Genomic DNA, 18,136 nt, shown 5'->3' with positions numbered 1-18,136 from the left:
GTTTTAGCCAGGCCTTTTTTTCCCAGAGGTGATAGTATGCATCCGTGGGCTCTTGGTTTTTCTGCAGAGTGATTGGCTATGTACTCAGTTTTTCTTAGATGTGGAACTTGTTTTTTTTTGTTGTTCATTTGGTTTTTTGGCTGCACTTTGTAACATGTGGGATCCTAGTTCCTTGACCAGGGATTGAATCCCTGCCCCTTCTGCCCCTTTGGAGTCTGAACCGTTAGACTACCAGGGATATTTCTCCCAGGGAAGTCCCAGAACTTGTATATTTTTAACTATTCATTGTGGTAGGATTGGAAGGAACATGAGTTTTAAAGTTGAGAGATGGATTGGAGTACAGATTTTGAACCTGTCTGTGTGACCTTGAACAAAATCCATTCACTGTGTAACTGATTTTTCTTATCTCTAAAATAATGCCCACCTATTAAGCTTAAGGGGTTATAAGGATCAAATGACCTGTTCATTCATTTCTTGTTGTTCAGTCCCCAAGTCATGTCTGACTCTGCGACCCTATAGACTACAGCAGACCAGGTTCCTGTGTCCTTTACTGTCTCAGAGTTTGCTCAAATTCACGCCCATTGAGTCAGTCAGATAATTGAGTTATCTAACAAACTCATCCCCTGCCTCCCCCTCCTTCTTTTGCCTTCAATCTTTCCTAGCATCAGAGTCTTTTCCAATGAGTCGACTCTTGGCATCAGGTGGCCGAAGTAGTGGAGGTTCAGCAGTAGTCCTTCCAATGAATATTCTGGGTTGATTTCCATTAGGATTGACTGGTTTGATCTCTTTGCAGTCCAAGGAACTCTCAAGAGTCTTCTCCAGCACCACAGTTTGAAAGCATCAATTCTTTGGAGCTCAGCCAGCTTTATGGTCCAACTCTTGCATCTGTACATAACTACTGAGAAAAACCATAGCTTTAACTATACAGATCTTTGTTGGCAAAGTGATGTCTGTGCTTTTCAATATGATGCCTAGGTTTTGTCATAGCTTTTCTTCCAAGGAGCAGGCATCTTAATTTCATGGCTTCAGTTACCATCCACTGTGATTTTGGAGCCCAAGAAAAGAAAATACGTCACTGCCTCCACTTTACCCCCTTCTATTTACCATGAAGTGACAGGACCAGATGCTATGATCTTAGTTGTTTGTTTTTTTTTTTTTTTATGTTGAGTTTCAAGCCAACTTTTTCAGTCCCCTCTTTTACCTTCATCAAGAGGTTCTTTAGATCCTCTTCACTTTCTGCCATTAGAGTGGTATCATCTGCATATCTGAAGTTGTTGATATTTCTCCCAGTAATCTTGATTCCAGCTTGTGATTCATCCAGCCTGGCATTTCACATGATGTACTGTGCATGTAAGTTAAGGAGGGTGGAATATACAGCCTTGTCGTACTCCTTTCCCAGCTGGGAACGAGTCTGTTGCTGTTTGACCTGCGTACAGATTTCTCAGGAGACAGGTAAGGTGGTCTGGTACTCCCATATCTTTAAAAATTATCCAGTTTATTGTGACCCATACATTAAAAGGCTTAGTGTAGTCAATAAAGCAGACATAGATGTTTTTCTGGAATTCCCTTGTTTTTTCTCTGATCCAATGGATGTTCACAATTTGATTTCTGGTTCCCCTGCCTCTTTGAAACCCAGCTTGTACATCTGGAAGCTCTCCCTTCACTTACTGCTGAAGCCTAGTTTGAAGGATTTTGAGCATAACCTTGCTAGCATGTGAAATAAGCCCAATTCTATGGTAGTTTGAATATTCTTTGGTATTGCCCTTCTCTGGGATTGGAATGAAAACTGACCTTTTCCAGTCCTGTGGCCACTGCTGAGTTTTCCAAATTTGCTGGCATACTGAGTGCAGCACTTTCACAGCATCATCTTTTTAGGATGTGAAATAGCTCAGCTGGAATTCCATCACCTCCACTAGTTTTCGTAATGATGCTTCCTAAGGCCCACTTGACTTCATACTCCAGGATGTCTGGCTCTAGGTGAGTGACCACACCATCATGGTTGCTTGGGTCATTAAGACTTTTTTTTGTGTAGTTCTTCTATGTATTCCTGCCACCTCTTTTTAATCTCTTCTGCTTCTGTTACATCCTTACCGTTTCTGTCTTTTATCCTGCCCATCCTTGCATGAAATGTTCTCTTGATATCTCCCATTGAAGCGATCTCTAGTCTTTCCCATTCTGTTGTTTTCCTCTATTTCTTTGCATTGTTCATTTAAAAAGGGTTTCTTATTCCCCCTCGCTATTCTTTGGAAGTTGGCATTCAGTTTGGTATCTTTCCCTTTCTTCCTTGCCCTTCACCTCTCTTCTTTTCTTAGCTATTTGTAAGGCCTCCTTAGACAACCACTTTGCCTTCTGGCATTTCTTTTTCTTTGGGATGGTGAGGTCACTGCCTCCTGTAAAGTGCTATGAATCTCTGTCTAGTTCTTCAGGCACTCTGTCTACCAGATCTAATCTCTTGAATCTATTCGTCACTTCTACTGTATAATCATAAGGGATTTGATTTAGGTCATACCTGAATGGCCTAGTGGTTTTCCCTACTTTCAATTTAAGTCTGAATTTTGCAATAAGGAGCTCATGATCTGAGCCACAATCAACGCCAGGTCTTGTTTTGCTGACTCTATAGAACTTCTTTACCTTTGGCTGCAAAGAATACAATCAGTCTAATTTCGGTATTGGCCATCTGGGGATGTGTATGTGTGGAGTTGTGTTGTTGGAAGAGGGTGTGTGCTGTGACCGGTGTGTTCTCTTGTCAAAACTCTGTTAGCCTTTGCCCTGGTTCATTTGATATTCCCAAGGCCAATCTTGCCTGTTACTCCAGGTATCTTGATTTCCCACTTTTGTATTCCAATCCCCTGTGATGAAAAGGACATCTTTTTTTGGTATTAGTTCTGGAAGGTCTTATAGGTCTTCATAGAACTTGTCAGCTTAAGCTTCTTCAGCATCAGTGGTTGGGGCACAGACTTGGATTACTGTGATGTTGAGTGGTTTGCCTTGGAAACAAACTGAGATGCTATATTTCACAAAATTACAGTACCTTAACAGCTTCATCTTTTAAGATTTTAAATAGCTCAACAGGAATTCCGTGACCTCCACTAGCTTTGTTCATAGTAATGCTTCCTAAGGCCCACTTGACTTCACAATCCAGCATGTTCATTCATAATATTTATTAAATGAATAAATGTACCACTAGTGGAAATGCCTACTAAAGTCTGTAGTTCTACACAGATGTTAGAAGTTGTGATAATCACTGCCCAAAAGTGGATAAGAATGTCAGGGATGGGGGTGTTACTGAATCCAAGCGTTGTTTCTAGAAGGTAAGGAGAGGTAAAAAGCGTGAAGTGCTTGTTGCTCTGATGGGATACGTTGTAAGAAGAAGCTCTCAAATTTAGGAACTGGCTCAGGAAGCTGTTGGTTTTGACTTGGAGAAGTGATGGTGGAACGGAGGGAACAAAAGCCATGTTAAGCAGGTTGAGTATGTGCTGAGCAAGTGATGATGGTGTTTATAGGCAACTCTTCTGAGAAATCAGGTTAGGAAAGGGGATCATGGGAGAGGAAAGTAGGGTGGAGGCAGTTGTTAGCTGGGAGATTTGAACATCTGTCAGTGCTTTTGGGAAGGACACATAGATAAAAAACAGTTCTTGCCCAAACCCATTCTATTGGAATATCAATTATTACTAACTTGAACCTTGTTTTCCTATCCTTGGGATTTAGGTCATGTGAACATATATCATATATTTGAGAGTTTTATGGCACGTTGTTATTATAATTTAATACATCCAGTAAATTATTAGTCCATTATAATTACAACGATATTTGTTTTGGAGATAGAGAAAAACTCAAGAATGTTCATAAATGCATCCCCCTTAAGGCAAATATTTGAACCCTTAGATGGTTTTCTGCCTTGGCTATTGCTGTGTATCTGCCTTTTAGCCCTTCTTGGGTTGAGAAATTAATACTTTGCACTATAATGATATTTTGACTGTGATCATTTTCAGCTGTGACTTTTTTTTTTTTACAAACGTACTCTCCTTTTCACCTCTGATATTCTTGGACTTCAGTGAACTGTTTTTGACCCTCAAGAATTAAATCTCAGTGATTGAAAATACTTGTGAACTTAATGTAACTTAAGAGTTTGGTAACGCTGTTTTCTAGATATACTTGAACTGTTAAAAATGTGAGACACATTATATTATTTTGTAAATTATGAGGCGTTTTTGATGTTGAAGGACATTATATTGTGAGAAAGTTCCCTCTAACAATGGTGAATCAGTCTCAAGCCCTCTAGACCCGTGGGTAAATGGATATATTTAAAGGGCATTCATGTCCCAGAGCAAGGAGCATCCCAGGTGTTGCAGGGAAATATGATTTTATTTAAAGAAAAGAGTTGAGGGACTTCCTAGGGGGTCCACTGGCTAAGACTCCACACTCCCAACGCAGGGGGCCCGGGTTTGATCCCTGGTCAGGGAACTAGATCCCACATGCCACAACCAGGAGTTTGTATGCCCCAACTAAAAAAGATCCCATATGTCAAACTAAAGGATCTCACTGGCACAGCCAAATACATAAAGTAAATATTAAAAAAGAAAGAAAAAAGTTTGAAAGACAGTAAAAGATTTGCTTGGGTTTCCTATGCAGCTCCTTCCGTTTAGCTGTATTTAAAGAACCACCATGTCATCTAGGAGTTAACACATTAATCCCTTTATAAAAGGATTTTCAGGCACTCTGTGAATAAAATGGGGATAGTGGTGATAAAGTTACAAGTTGCAGACTAATGAGGTAATTTTTTATTTTTGAAAACTCATATGGAATGTATAGTCTTTGAAAAATGTTGGAAGCATTTCAAAGTCATTTCTCTAAGGCATTTGCAGGGCCTCATGCAAATCTACTACTAGAATAGTCTGGATACAGGCATTCAAACTGTAGTTCCCTTTAGGACCGCACTTGCCAATTGTAGCTCCTGTGTTGAAAAATATTGATAATGGTAAACATCAATTCTCCACAGAAATGCTACTTGAAGAAATTAATACTTCCATTTTTAGAAGTCTTTTCACTTTTGTTTTTTTCTCTTCAGACACTAGTTTTACATGGTGAAAAGTAATTTTACCCCAGCTGTCATCCTTTAATTTGTATCTGTGTACGTGTGAAATATTCTAAACATTTAAGAAGAGACAACAAGGATATTAGGAGGGACGTCTGGGCAGGGCAGTGTGAAGATGTCAGCCAATCCTCCCTACAAAAAACAAGTATAAAACTGAAATGGTCAGAAACAACCATCTGGGGGCTCTGGTAATCGACCAACGGCAGACAAGAGATTGAAAAATATTGATATTTGAGAAACCTCTAGAGCTACAGGTTAAGAACACTGACATCTGTAGCTTTCCTGCCTGCAGCTTCCCCACTCACCAGACCTCCCAGTGTCTCTAGTACCAATCAGCTATGGAAACCAGTGACCCAAGGAGGGGAACTCAATGACGGGGGCCGGGGGTGCGGGTGGAGGCTGCAAAAGCACATGGCTGTCACTCACCGGTGGTGAACGGGGAAGGAAACATGGCGAAAAGCCGGTGTTGCTAGCCTGAGGCTTCCCTTTACACAGGGCAAAGTGGCCCACCAGTATGAATTTAATGGGAGTCCCGGAACTGAGGAAGCCATGGGAAGGCCCTGGCTGATGGGAACCAAGACAGCCTGGTGGGAAGAAAGCCTGAAGGCATCGTGAGACTGGCCTTTGTGAATGTCTCAATCCACACACAGATCCACTGCCATGGACGGAAAGAATTTGGGCTTGAGGAGTTTAACGAGCACAGCCTCTACTGACCACTAAGCCATGCGGGGCACCCTCTGGGAAGCCAGAGTGAAAAAAGATGAAAACAGCAGTGCTTTTTCGGGCGCCATGCTCTGTGGCACGTGGGATCTTAGTTCCTCAATCAGGGATTGAACCCTTGCCCCGTACATTGGGAGCACAGAGTCTTAACCACTGTATCACCAGGGAAGCTCCCCCAAAAGATAAAAATAATATAAAAGCAGCAGAGCCATCGGCAGTTGCAGTCTCTCCTGAGGGACACAGATTTCTCAGCTTAAATCCAATCAAGTTTTTAAAAATCAGAAAAATAGCAGAATCATTAGTGCTGCAAGTATAATCTAAATTGTCCAGATTTCAGCCCCAAATTAGGAGTGAAGCAAAGAAGAAAGTGTGACCCATACATAGGAAAAAGGCAGTTAGGAGAAACTGCATGGGTCTAGGTTTTGAATTTAGCCCACAAAAACTTCAAAGCAGTGATTGTAAATGCAAAAATTAAAGGAAAGCGTTTAAAGGATACAGAGTAAATACTTGTATACTCATTACCCAGCTTTATCAAATCTTAACATTATGCCATATTTTCTAAAGAATTTTTAAAACTTTTTATTAACATTTTGGATGTAGACACAAAAGTAGAGAGAGAAGCAGAATGAACCTGTGTACCCTTTACCAGCTTCAATGATTATCAACGCAAGATTGACTTTCAACTCTCATTTCACTTACTTCCCTTTTTCAGTTTAAAAGCATTTTCACATACCGTGTCTTAAAACTGTAATAACTACAGAGCCAGTCTTGCTTCTTTTAGTAGAACAATAGAGATGGTCAAATAATGTATGCCTCTCCTGTTCCAGAATTCTCTGGGAGTCTTGTTAAAATTTGACGTCCCATCTGCATCCATAGAGAAGTTTCCACAGTCTCTCCTACTTTTGGTGTTAAAAGTCCATTCTTTTGTGTAACATGGTGACATGACATATGATAGTTGTATACATTTTTAATTTTATTTAGCAATTAAAAGCTGACAGCATAATAATATTCTAATTTGGGAAGGGGTTGATTTTACTGGTCTGGTAAATTCAAGAATCTGAGAGGCACTTGTTTTGTGTAGACCGTAAATAGGAAATGAGATAATTTGGACATCATTCTATTATAAAGTTATATTTAAAATATTAAGTTTGCCCCAAACCTCAATCCATTATGTGTCGGGAAGCAAACAGGCCAAAAGGAAACAGAGATAACAACTTAAAAGAATGCTATTAGCTATATTTTTTGTGTGTTGCTCTGGTGGGGCCCCATGGCAAAGAGTGTGCTTACCTAAAATCTTTTTGTAAAGATCTCATATTTTATACTTGGTTATATGTTAAAACCACAATCAGTTAAAACAATTCATGAGAAAAGTCCAAGTATTTTCACGATTTGCTGAATTTCCTGAGAATTCCAAGTATGTGCAAAAAATCCTGACATCCTCGAAAAGTTGGTTACATTAAAGTACACATGAGACCACACGTATCAGGAGAAGAAATCTTGGAGCAAAAGTTCAGAAACCTGTGCTCCAGTCCCTATTCTGCTTCTAATGATGTGAACTTGGGTAAAATTGTATCAATTCATCTCTCTGGGCCTTAGTTTTCACATTTTTAAAATTAGGGGGTTACAGTTCAGTTCAGTTCAGTTCAGTTGCTCAGTCGTGTCCAACTCTTTGCGACCCCATGAATTGCAGCACGCCAGGCCTCCCTGTTCATCACCATCTCCCGGAGTTCATTCAGACTCACGTCCATCGAGTCCATGATGCCATCCAGCCATCTCATCCTGGGTCGTCCCCTTCTCCTCCTGCCCCCTAATCCCTCCCAGCATCAGAGTCTTTTCCAATGAGTCAACTCTTCGCATGAGGTGGCCAAAGTACTGGAGCTTCAGCTTTAGCATCATTCCTTCCAAAGAAATCCCAGGGTTGATCTCCTTCAGAATGGACTGGTTGGATCTCCTTGCAGTCCAAGGGACCCTCAAGAGTCTTGTCCAACACCACAGTTCAAACGCATCATTCTTTGGCACTCAGCCTTCTTCACAGTCCAACTCTCACATCCATACATGACCACAGGAAAAACCATAGCCTTGACTAGAGTAAACGAGTTATAAGGTTCAGGACTTGGTCGCCTCCTCAAGGCAATGTTCTTTTTTAACATTCTCAAGACTGGTGGGGGTCAGTACTTGCACTGTTGACCAATCAGTGCCTCATGGGAAAGAGAAAGAGGGAGAGAGAAGGAGAGAGAGAAAGAACTAACCTTTTCCAAGGGCCTACTGTGCCTCGGCATCTGCTAGGTGCTTTATGAACACTATCTCCTTTACAATACCGCGATATGCTTTTGTTCCCCGCCCCTTTTTTTTCACTGCCCTATGAGGCATGTGGGATCTGAGTTCACAACCAGGGAATCGCCCATGCACCCTGCTTTGGAAGTGTTGGATCTTAACCACTGGACCCATTTACAGCTGAGAACCTGAAGCTCAGCAAGGTTAAAAACTTTAGCTTAGAGTCCTGTATTTGTCCAGCCTCTCCAGAGAAACAGAACCAATACTTTTAAAAGTCATTGTATGTTTAACATAAGCATGACAAGGAGGGCAGAAACCATGAAGGATGGGATGAAGTCATCTAAATACTTAAAAATGCAAACCGTGTTTGCAAAAATATCATAAAGAAGATTAAAAGGCAAAAGACAAACTGAGGAAAATATTTGCACTACAAACTATAGAGCATAATATGAGAACATGTGTCATTTTACCAGCCAACATAATATTGAGCTATTTCTATTAAGAAAAAAAAAAAAGAAAACACAAACCACCACCCTTCAAAGTGAAGTGAAAGTTGTTTAGTCATGTCCGAATCTTTGTGACCCCATGGAATTTTCCAGGCCAGAATGCTGGAGTGGGTAGCCGTTCCCCTCAAACCAAAAACCACCAGTAGGGTGGAATCATTTTGATTTTTTTATTAGTTCATGGGAGTAAACTAATACATGTCTGATAAGACAGGAGACGTGTCCACTAAGTCAGGAGTAGAAATGGATTGGAGGAAATACTCCACAAATAGTTGAACATTTGGGTCTGCAGAGCAAGAGACAAGTCAGGGATGCGAGAGGTATTTATTTAGAGTTGTGTGTGAAATGCTGGCAGTTTATGAGACCTAGGTCCTATAATAGCTATGGGAACTGTGATCCCAGGACAAGAGGGTAACACCAAAGAGTAGAGAGGCTGGATCTAACTTTTTGGGACTCTTTGCTTATTACGGAGGAGGAGATAAAAGGGGCTGTGTCTGGAGAAAGTGTAGTCAGGGTCACATGAGGAAAACCAGGGTAACTTAGAGAGAAAATGGGTCATCAACCGTCAAACACTTCAAAGTGAGACAGGAAAGGGGCACATCCTTTAAAAGAATGGCATAGCCCAAGGACATGACATAAACTGATTAAAGCCAACTAGGTCCAAGATGGCGGGCGAGTTGTCTTTCACTAGACCTTGAGCCTCATTATTTGCTCACTGTAACACATCAGCGTGCTTAATGACACACCCACAGGCACTCAGACTGTAGAGGTCAAAAAGTTCACTCCCGTGAACTAATAAAATTCCTGGAAGTCCCCATCCCATCCCCCGAAACAGCTGGAATACTCATCCCACTCATTAGCCTGTGTAATTACCCATCCCTATAAAACCTGACAACCCCATACCCTGGTGCTACCCTTACCCTCTGAGATGCCCCACACTCTGTTTACGGAGTGTGTTTCCTCCCTGAGTAGACCTTCTGCTACACTGTGGCTCTTTCTTGAACTCTTTCCTTCAAGAAGCCAAGAACCCACACTTGGTGGCAGTCCCAGGGACTCAGACGTAACCTGGGAAGCAGCCATTCTCTCATGCCCCACTCTCTTTCCTGCAACAAAAGAGACAAAGGAATATTAGAATGGAGTAAAGGTCACTGTTTTGGCCGTGAGATCTCTAGGAGACTTAGGGAGCACCACTTGGGAGAACTGGTGGGACATGGTGAGGTTTCAGAGGGTTAAGTCGGGACTAGCTGGTGAGGAGGTGACTGGCTGAGAAGTCTGCTGGAGGGAGGAGGAGAGCGGAAGCCACGGGGGCATCAGGGCAACACCTTCCTGCCGCCTAGGGTAGCAGGACCCGTGGAGTGGGCTGCCGCCCGATGCCATTCTGCAACACTGGCTATCATTTTAGTTTTCGTGTTGTTTGGGACCAAGTTTGGACAACATGAAAAGCAAAAGACTATATTGGTGCTAAGAAAATAGAAACAGATGGTAATGATAGAAGAGCCCAGGGAATTCCGGAGTGTTCCTGAGGAGCTAGGGCGAAGGGTAGGAGCCAGCCCTGTGAGAGCAAAGTCAGGGGAAGCAAGGCTTGGTCAGCCGGAGGCAATGTTGGTTCTAGAACCACCTGGCTCAATTTTGGCTTGAATCTGGACTCTTTATTATCTGTGTGGCTCTGATCTCTCTGGGTTTGTTTTTCTTTCTGCAAAAAGAAGAGTTTTCCTATTTGAGAGTTATTGTGGGGGTCAAAGGAGAGGGTGTATGGAGAGCCCAGCACAACTGTGGACATTTAATATTACTCCCTTCCCCACTTTGCATTTGTTCCTAGAAAGACATGGCAATGTAGTTATTTTTTGACAGTGAAACAATGAACAATTTAGTATTAATCATCAAAATCTATCATTGAATGTCTAATTTTGTGAATCCCGCACCACCAATTTGAAGCATTATCTTTTTTAAAAAAACAACAAAGCTTCTTTTGGTGTGGGCTGTTTTTAAAGTCTATACTGAATTTTTTACAATATGTTGTTTCTGTTTTACATTTTGTGGCCATGAGGCATGTGGGATCTTCTCTCCCTGACCAGGGATCGAACCTGCACCCTCTGCATTGGAAGGTGAAGCCTTAACCACTGGACTGCCAGGAAAGTCCTAAAGTATTATCTTAAAAAAAAAAAAAAATCCATCTGTCTTCCAACCAATGGCCTTGTGAACAAATTGAGCTCCATTGGAGCCAGGAAAGTTCCATTCAGCAGGTGATAACTGTTTACATTTATACTACAGTTTACATGTTGTATGTTGTTCTGCAGTTGTGATGTATTTGATTCTGATGATGGGAGGTGGGGCAGAGGTTCGGATCCTTATTTTGTAATGAAAAACCAAAAACAAACATAGAACTCTCAGGAAAGGAAGTTCTGAGAAACCAACCACAATCACTTGGCAGTTCATGCTCAACAAATCTCATTTTCTTTTTTAAAATAAAATAGCTAAATCAGGAAATGTGATTTAAAGAAAAAAGTGAATTTTGATCTTAGCAGGACATCTGGCAAAGTCTCTCACCCAGTGTCTGTGGACAGGTTGCAGAAATGTAAGCTGAGTGAGAGGAGTTGGTGGCACCCCAAATTAGACAATCAGCAGTGGCCCCAAAATGTTGACAAAATAAGTGGACCTGTGCCAACCTGGACTGAGGGCTTCACTCCAGCACCTGTCCCAGTAAATTTTTTATTGATAATGCTGATAAAGTCACGACAGTCAAGATCAACGTATCTATAGTTGTTAAAGCTGAGAGTGATACTTAATACTTTAGACAGAAGTCATCTTGAAAAAAGATCCTGAACAATGGATGAAAACTTAATAGAGATGCGTGCAGAGCTTGCCTTCCTTAAAAAAATTAGCAAGTGTGGGATGGAGGAGACGGTGTTGAACAGTCTGTGGACCGCAGATTGTTTCACTGGTGCAAGGTCAGTGCAAACCAAGGGGCGATGCAGCCCAGGGAGGAGACAGACTCAGCTGCTGCAGGGTCATGACACGGGGCAGGGGTTGGTGGGGAGGGTGTCGTTCAGCCTGGGGAAGAGGATACCAGTAGGGGCAAGGGGGGGAATTGTTTTCACGAAAAGGAAGTGGGTTGCATAGAAGAGGGAATAGCCCATGGCTGCAGAGGGGAGAATTATTAATAGAATCCATGGAAAACAGTAACCCATTGCTGTTGTTCAGTCTCTTGACTCTTTGCAATCCTGAACTGCAGCACACCAGGCTTCCCTGTCCTTCACTGTCTCCTGGAGTTTGTTCAGACTCATGTCCATTGAGTTGGTGATGCCATCCAACCATCTTGCCCTCTGTCACCCCCTTTTCTCCTTGCTCTTTCTCAGCATCAGGGTCTTTTCCAGACTTGGATTCAATGCAAGATAGAACTTTCTACCAATTTGACCTGGTCAATAGTGAGTGGGGCTGTTTCACCCATGGAAGTGGATAACTTACTAGTTATTAAAGATAACTGGAGAGCAGTGTGTATGGGTGGGAATTTAGATACAGTGAACATCATGAGGGTAAAGGGCTTCCCTTCTCACTTAGTCCGTAAAGAATCTGCCTGCAGTGAAGGAGACCCAGGTTCGACCCCTGGGTTGGGAGGATCCCCTGGAGAAGGAAATGGCAACCCACTCCAGTATTCTTGCCTGGAGAATCCCATGGACAGAGGAGCCTTGTGGGCTACAGTCCATGGGATCACAAAGAGTTGGGCACGATTGAATGACTAACACTTTCTTTCATTCCCACAGCCACCCTGAGACATAAATAGTATCTCCGTTTTACAGATGAGGAAACCGAGATGTTAAGTGACTTGTCCAAGGTCACCCATCAGATAATCGGCAAAAATCAAGACTCAGACTTTTATTGGAATGCTTATTCTCGCCCTTCTTCCAATCCTACAGTTTTAAGGCGGGAACGATCTCTGGTCCAAGATGGATCTCTGAGCGGTTTTGCCTTCAAGACTCCTTTTGCTCATGTAGAAAGCAGTCATACTGATTTCCTCTCTCTCCTTATCCTTCAGAAGTATTGACAGTATAACTGAGGTAATGGACTAAGTCATTTAAACCTCTTTCTACCCCACCAAAGAGCTCTACACAAATACCATATACTATTAAATTAGCCTATTTTAAATAGGTACAAAATATGGTACATGGTACACAATTCAAATTATAGCAAAAGGTGAGCAGGAAAGGGCTAATTCTTCTATCTCCTTCCCAGCTGCCTACACAATTTCCTTCCTAGGAGACAAAAAACGCCAACAGTTCTTCCTATATCCTTTTAGAGTAGTCTTTTCTATACATATACAAGCGAGAACTTGTGTATATACATTTTTATCAAATGGTGACACGCTTTACACACAGTTTTACAATGTATTGATATACTTATTAATACATTAGTTTGATCTACGTGAAATTACTGATATTCTTCCATTTTGATCTACAAAATTTATTGGAAACCTTTCATTATTAGTCCGTAATGACTAATGACTAACAGTTCCATAAGGAACGGTTTCAGTCTTTTTCTTTTTTAAAATAAAGTGCAACATACATAAGACTTCACAAACCTTTTTTTCGTTTCTTTTTTAATATTAATGAACTTCACAAATCAAAGATTTCACAAATCTTAAGTGTACCCACTCCCGTGGAGCCAGCATCTAGACGACTAATTAAAATATTACCAGCGTGGAGTAGTTCCCTTGTGTCCGCTCCCAGTTACTACCTCATTTTGAATTCCATGTTAAAGTTGTCATCCAGTATGTACTCTTATATGTCCACTTTTTTCTATTGGTTTCTATTTTTTTCTATTGGCTGCACATTATTTAACCCTATTGATACCTAATTGATTGATGATATGTTTCTTTATACTTTTTGCTATTCCAAGCAATGGGAGCAATGAATAACCTTGTAAATATATTTTAAAAAATACTTTACTATGGGAAATGTCCAACACATATAAAGTAAATAGAATAGTATAATGGACACTCAGCTTCAACAACCATCAAAATTTTGCCTTTCTTGTCAAATGTATTTTCATGAGGAGGACTCCATTTACTAACCAAAAAAAAAAAAAAAGCCCTTTAAAAAGGTTAAAAATGCAGTCTTTGGAGTCTCAGTGGTATCAATAGCTGTGTTATAGGGAAGTAAACTAACCTCTCTTCAGTTCAGTTCAGTTCAGTCGCTCAGTCATATCCGACTCTTTGCGACCCCATGAATCGCAGCACACCAGGCCTCCCTGTCCATCACCAACTCCCGGAGTTCACTGACTCACGTCCATCGAGTCCATGATGCCATCCAGCCATCTCATCCTCTGTTGTCCCCTTCTCCTCCTGCCCCCAATCCCTCCCAGCATCAAAGTCTTTTCCAATGAGTCAACTCTTCGCATGAGGCGGACAAAGTACTGGAGTTTCAGCTTTAGCATCATTCCTTCCAAAGAACACCCAGGACTGATCTCCTTCAGAATGGACTTGTTGGATCTCCTTGCAGTCCAAGGGACTCTCAAGAGTCTTCTCCAACACCACAGTTCAAAAGCATCAATTCTTCGGCACTCAGCCAATACAGTGGAGATAATAGTGCCTATGCACAGACTTATAAAGAGAAAAAAGGACCTCATCAGTGCTTTCTCAGCTGGAGGTAGGGCTGTGTTGAGGGGCCCAAGGGAAGAGGCAGGTGGGGAGGGAGGGCTTGGACTACTACCAATCCATTTTCATCTTGTAAAGAATAGAGACTGAGACTTCCCTGGTGGTCCCGTGGTTGAGACTCCATGCTACCAAGGCAGGGGATTCAAATTCTATCCCTGATTGGGGAACTAAGATCCCACATGCCATGTGGTGCAGCCAAAAGACAGGAAAGAAAAGAATAGGGTCTTGAGTAAAATTTCATTTGATAAAAAAGAATCTAATGCTTCAAAAGGAATTCCCAGGTGGCACAGTTGGTAAAGAACCCGCCTGCCAGTGCAGGAGATGTAGGACATGCAGTTCGATCCCTGGGTCGTGAAGATGCCCTGGAGGAAGAAATGGCAACCCACTCCAGCATCCTTGCCTGGGAGATCTCATGGACAGAGGAGCCTGGCAGGCCACCGTGTACGGGGTCGAAAAAGAGTCAGACATGACTGAGGGCACAGATCCACAGACAATGCATAAGAAAACAAAGGAAAAGAAAGAAAAAGAAATAGTATGAAACCACCAATGTAATCAATGCAAAGGACTCGGAGCAGTGCTTTTATTATTATTATTAGCCATCATTCTGCTTTACCCTGACTTTCTCTTCAAATCACCTGGTTACTTGTTAAAATCACTTTCAAGCCAAGGGACACCTTCTTTCAATTAAAAATGGTTTCCCAGATTTACTGAGATGTAATTGACATACAACACTGTGTACCTTTAAGGTGTACAAATCATTGATTTGGTACAGGGACAAATTTTGATTCAAGCAAGAACATGGCCCTGAGAATCCCAGGATGAGGCCGGGCCTGAGCGTGTCCTCCCCGAGGTCTGCATTGCACAAGCTGACGTCTGGAGTTAGTGTCAGCCAGTTTCCGTCCTCCTCCTCTCTCCCACTCCCTCAAGCTCCCCACCCCTTCTTCTGGAAAATCGTTGAGTCTCCGGCCGCTTACCCCAAGCCTGTGCTTCCTTGGGTCTGGTTTTCCAATAAATCGAAAGACTCTAGTCCCTGTCGCTGTTTGTCACGAGTTCGAGTTAGTCCTCTCCCAGGGAGGGAGTCACTTTCCCGGGTGTCCCAAAGGCTCGGCGAAGTGCTGATGCTCTGGATCCCGCCCCCGCCTCGGCCCACGACTGCCCAGCCCCGGGGACCTCCTCCCCGGTGGGAAGTAAAGGGTCAACGGGCCCTCCCAGCCACCCGCCCACCTACCCCCCCGGCACCCCACCCTCCTGCACTTGCCCACCAATCGCCTCCACAGAGATGCTGGGAGCCCAAGTGAGGGCGACTGCTCCGCCGGGAAACGGCTCTCCTCCCAGCGCTGAGCACTTGGTCCTGGCAGACGCCCCAAGATTGTTGTGAGGAGTCTAGCCAGTTGGTGAGCGCTGTAATCTGAACCAGCTGTGTCCAGACTGAGGCCCCATTTGCATTGTTTAACATACTTAGAAAATGAAGTGTTCATTTTTAACATTCCTCCTCCAATTGGTTTAATGCTGAATTACTGAAGAGGGCTAAGCAAAACCAGGTGCTTTCTCTGTAGGCTCTCCAGTGGCTCGGAGGACCCAGGCTCTCCCCTTGTTCCTCTCCACGCCTCGGCTCGGCCCCCCTGGAATAAAAGTCTCGGCGAGCCCCACAGGCCCAGAGGAGGCCGAAGTTCAGGAACTGCTCCTCCGGGGGTCCCGCGGGCGCTGAGAGCTCTTCCTCTTTTTCCCCACCAGCTGCTTCTCCTGCCCACGCATCTTGGACATGCCAGGATTCAAAAGGTACGTTCTCTGGTCCGGACTTTTTTTTTCCTCCAGGGTCTGGAAACTTTACTCAAAACCCGATGGGTGGAAAATGGCTATGGCCGTGATTCAGGCTGTGTCAGGATATTGGAAAAGGCATTAGCTAGTGATGCAATGATATTGTTAATTATAAAAAGCTGCGCCTCTGTAATTTCCATCTTGAAGTCTTCTTTTGGGAGTGGGTATTTTATAAGACAGTTTCAGAAGCCAGCATCAGACAGAGGACAGCAAAAATCTCAGAGCTTGATTTTCCTCTTTCTTTTCCGAAAGGGCCGCAGATTTGCGTGCTTTTTTTTTCTTTCTTTAATTTAAAAAAGAAAAAAAATTTTTTTTTCTTAATTTGAGAGATCAGTTACTAGTTCACTAGCGATTATTTTGCTGCATCGGCTGTTGGACCAGCGAACAAGCTAGCTGCACCTCCCAGGGCTGGATTTGCTCTATGTCGGTGTGGGATTCACAAAGGGCATGCGACCCAGAAGTCTCGAGCCAATGAAAAGTGGGGACTGCAGACAGAAACGCATGTAAGCAAACATTTTTATATTCTTTAAGGAAATTGCTGTTCTAGTCAAGTGATCCTTCAACCTTGAAGAACTTTATCTGGATTACATCTGCAGTTTTTATCCAGGGAACTCTTGAGAACGTAACTGCTTTAGACAGAGTGTGTGTGTGTGTGTGTGTCTGTGTCTGTGTCTGTGTGTGTGCATGCTGAAAACGGAACTGTAATCCTGTCATCCTGGATCGGGGACCAGAACTTCTCTGACAGACAGTCCTGAGATTTGAGATTCGGTTGGTCCCTCTTGGCTTTCCTCCCAGTTGAGGATGGAACACAAAATAGGTGGACCCACCTGTTTTTGAAAGTCCCAGGACCCGTTATGAGCATCAGAGGATCCCCAGGGTTCCTGTAGTTAATTTATCTTGGAGTTTTCTGGAGTTTTTCATGACAAACATAACTGTTTGTGACACTGTCAGAGCAGGGATGCTTGGATGTTATTTCATTTTTGGAAAACTGTCTCAATTAGCCTGGAGCTTACTTGGCCCCCAGGCCCCAGCTGGGGCTCTTCCAGGAGGCTGGGCTTGGGGCGGGATCTCTCAGGGGAGACCTGTCCTGGGACTGCCCTCTGGCCAAAGGGAACAGGGAAGTCAGGGGTAGGGGAGACATGGGGTTAGCATGCCTTTTCTACTAGGTCTTGAAGTCCACTATGTGAAGTCAGCCTGTTCAGTCTCCAACAAAAATGAGACAGGGTTTTATAGCCAACCGAAAGGAAACTTCATGTGAAGAAACAGGAAAACATTGAAATTCATAATATACAGCCTGGAAAATAAATTTGTTATTGTTCTTTCATTCCTTCCAGATATAAATCTGGCCTTTGCAAATATCAAAAAGCCCTGGGATTTGGCTCTGCGCTTTATAAGGTCAGAGCTGTCTCCAGCGTTCTAGAACCTGTCTCGTGCAGGTGCTCAGATGAAACGAAAGCTTGTGGACTCTTAGGGTCATTATTCTTCAGACTGAGGATTAGATGAAGGGAGTGGGCTTGCCTCTCCTAGCACCACATCAGGGTCCTGTTTCCTCTGAACCTCGCCTTAATTCTGGGGCTCTCCAAGTAGCCCAGCGTTGCTAGTTCCTATGAACCTTGTGTCATGGATTGAGTGAGCTTTGTAGTCTTTTGAACTCTCTTTTTCTAAAGGGAGGGATTGTAAAGTGAAGGTGTATATTGATAGTAACAGGTCACTAAATTCAAGCAGGTCCCAGGTCCACTGCTTTACTGAAGAAGCCTTTGAGGTCCCCTCTTCCAGGAAGTCTTCCCTGACCTTCTCTAGCCCCAGCCTGGCTCTCCTGGTGCTCATTGGGTGTTTCTATCCATGCCCTAACCAAAGTGTCTAGACGTTATTGTTTCAGGTGGCCCCTCAACCCGCTTTCCAGAGCAGCGTCTGTGTCATAGTTTTGTGGTTTTTCTGCCTGCAAGTAGTAGTTGCTCAGATAAACCCTCTATTGAACTCAGTAATAATAGCACCAAATAAAGCTCTGTATTTGCATAGATTATTTTAAAAACCATTTTAACAATTTTTAAGTGTCCAGTTCAATAGTATTAAGTG

At 42.9% G+C, this 18,136-nt stretch overlaps 1 protein-coding gene across 4 annotated transcripts in view; it reads left to right on the top strand.

The window, feature by feature from the left end:
- Positions 1–15,517: 15,517 nt before the first annotated feature.
- FBLN5 (fibulin 5) overlaps positions 15,518–18,136 on the top strand; it is a 92,466-nt gene continuing 89,847 nt past the window's right edge. Inside the window, exons 1-2 of one of the 4 annotated variants that reach the window (XM_012098939.5) lie at positions 15,518–15,636; positions 15,977–16,021. In XM_012098939.5, the coding sequence (XP_011954329.1) occupies positions 16,005–16,021 (17 nt within the window). In that variant the 5' untranslated portion in view covers positions 15,518–15,636; positions 15,977–16,004. Of the gene's footprint in view, positions 16,022–16,238; positions 16,564–18,136 lie in introns of those variants that run through there. The other 3 variants (XM_012098938.4, XM_027957332.3, XM_012098937.5) reach the window with 3 other exon arrangements.

This window comes from Ovis aries, chromosome 18 (genome assembly GCF_016772045.2).
Source record: "Ovis aries strain OAR_USU_Benz2616 breed Rambouillet chromosome 18, ARS-UI_Ramb_v3.0, whole genome shotgun sequence".
NCBI classification, from domain to species: Eukaryota; Metazoa; Chordata; class Mammalia; order Artiodactyla; family Bovidae; genus Ovis; species Ovis aries.
This window is presented reverse-complemented; position numbering and strand designations above follow the sequence as displayed.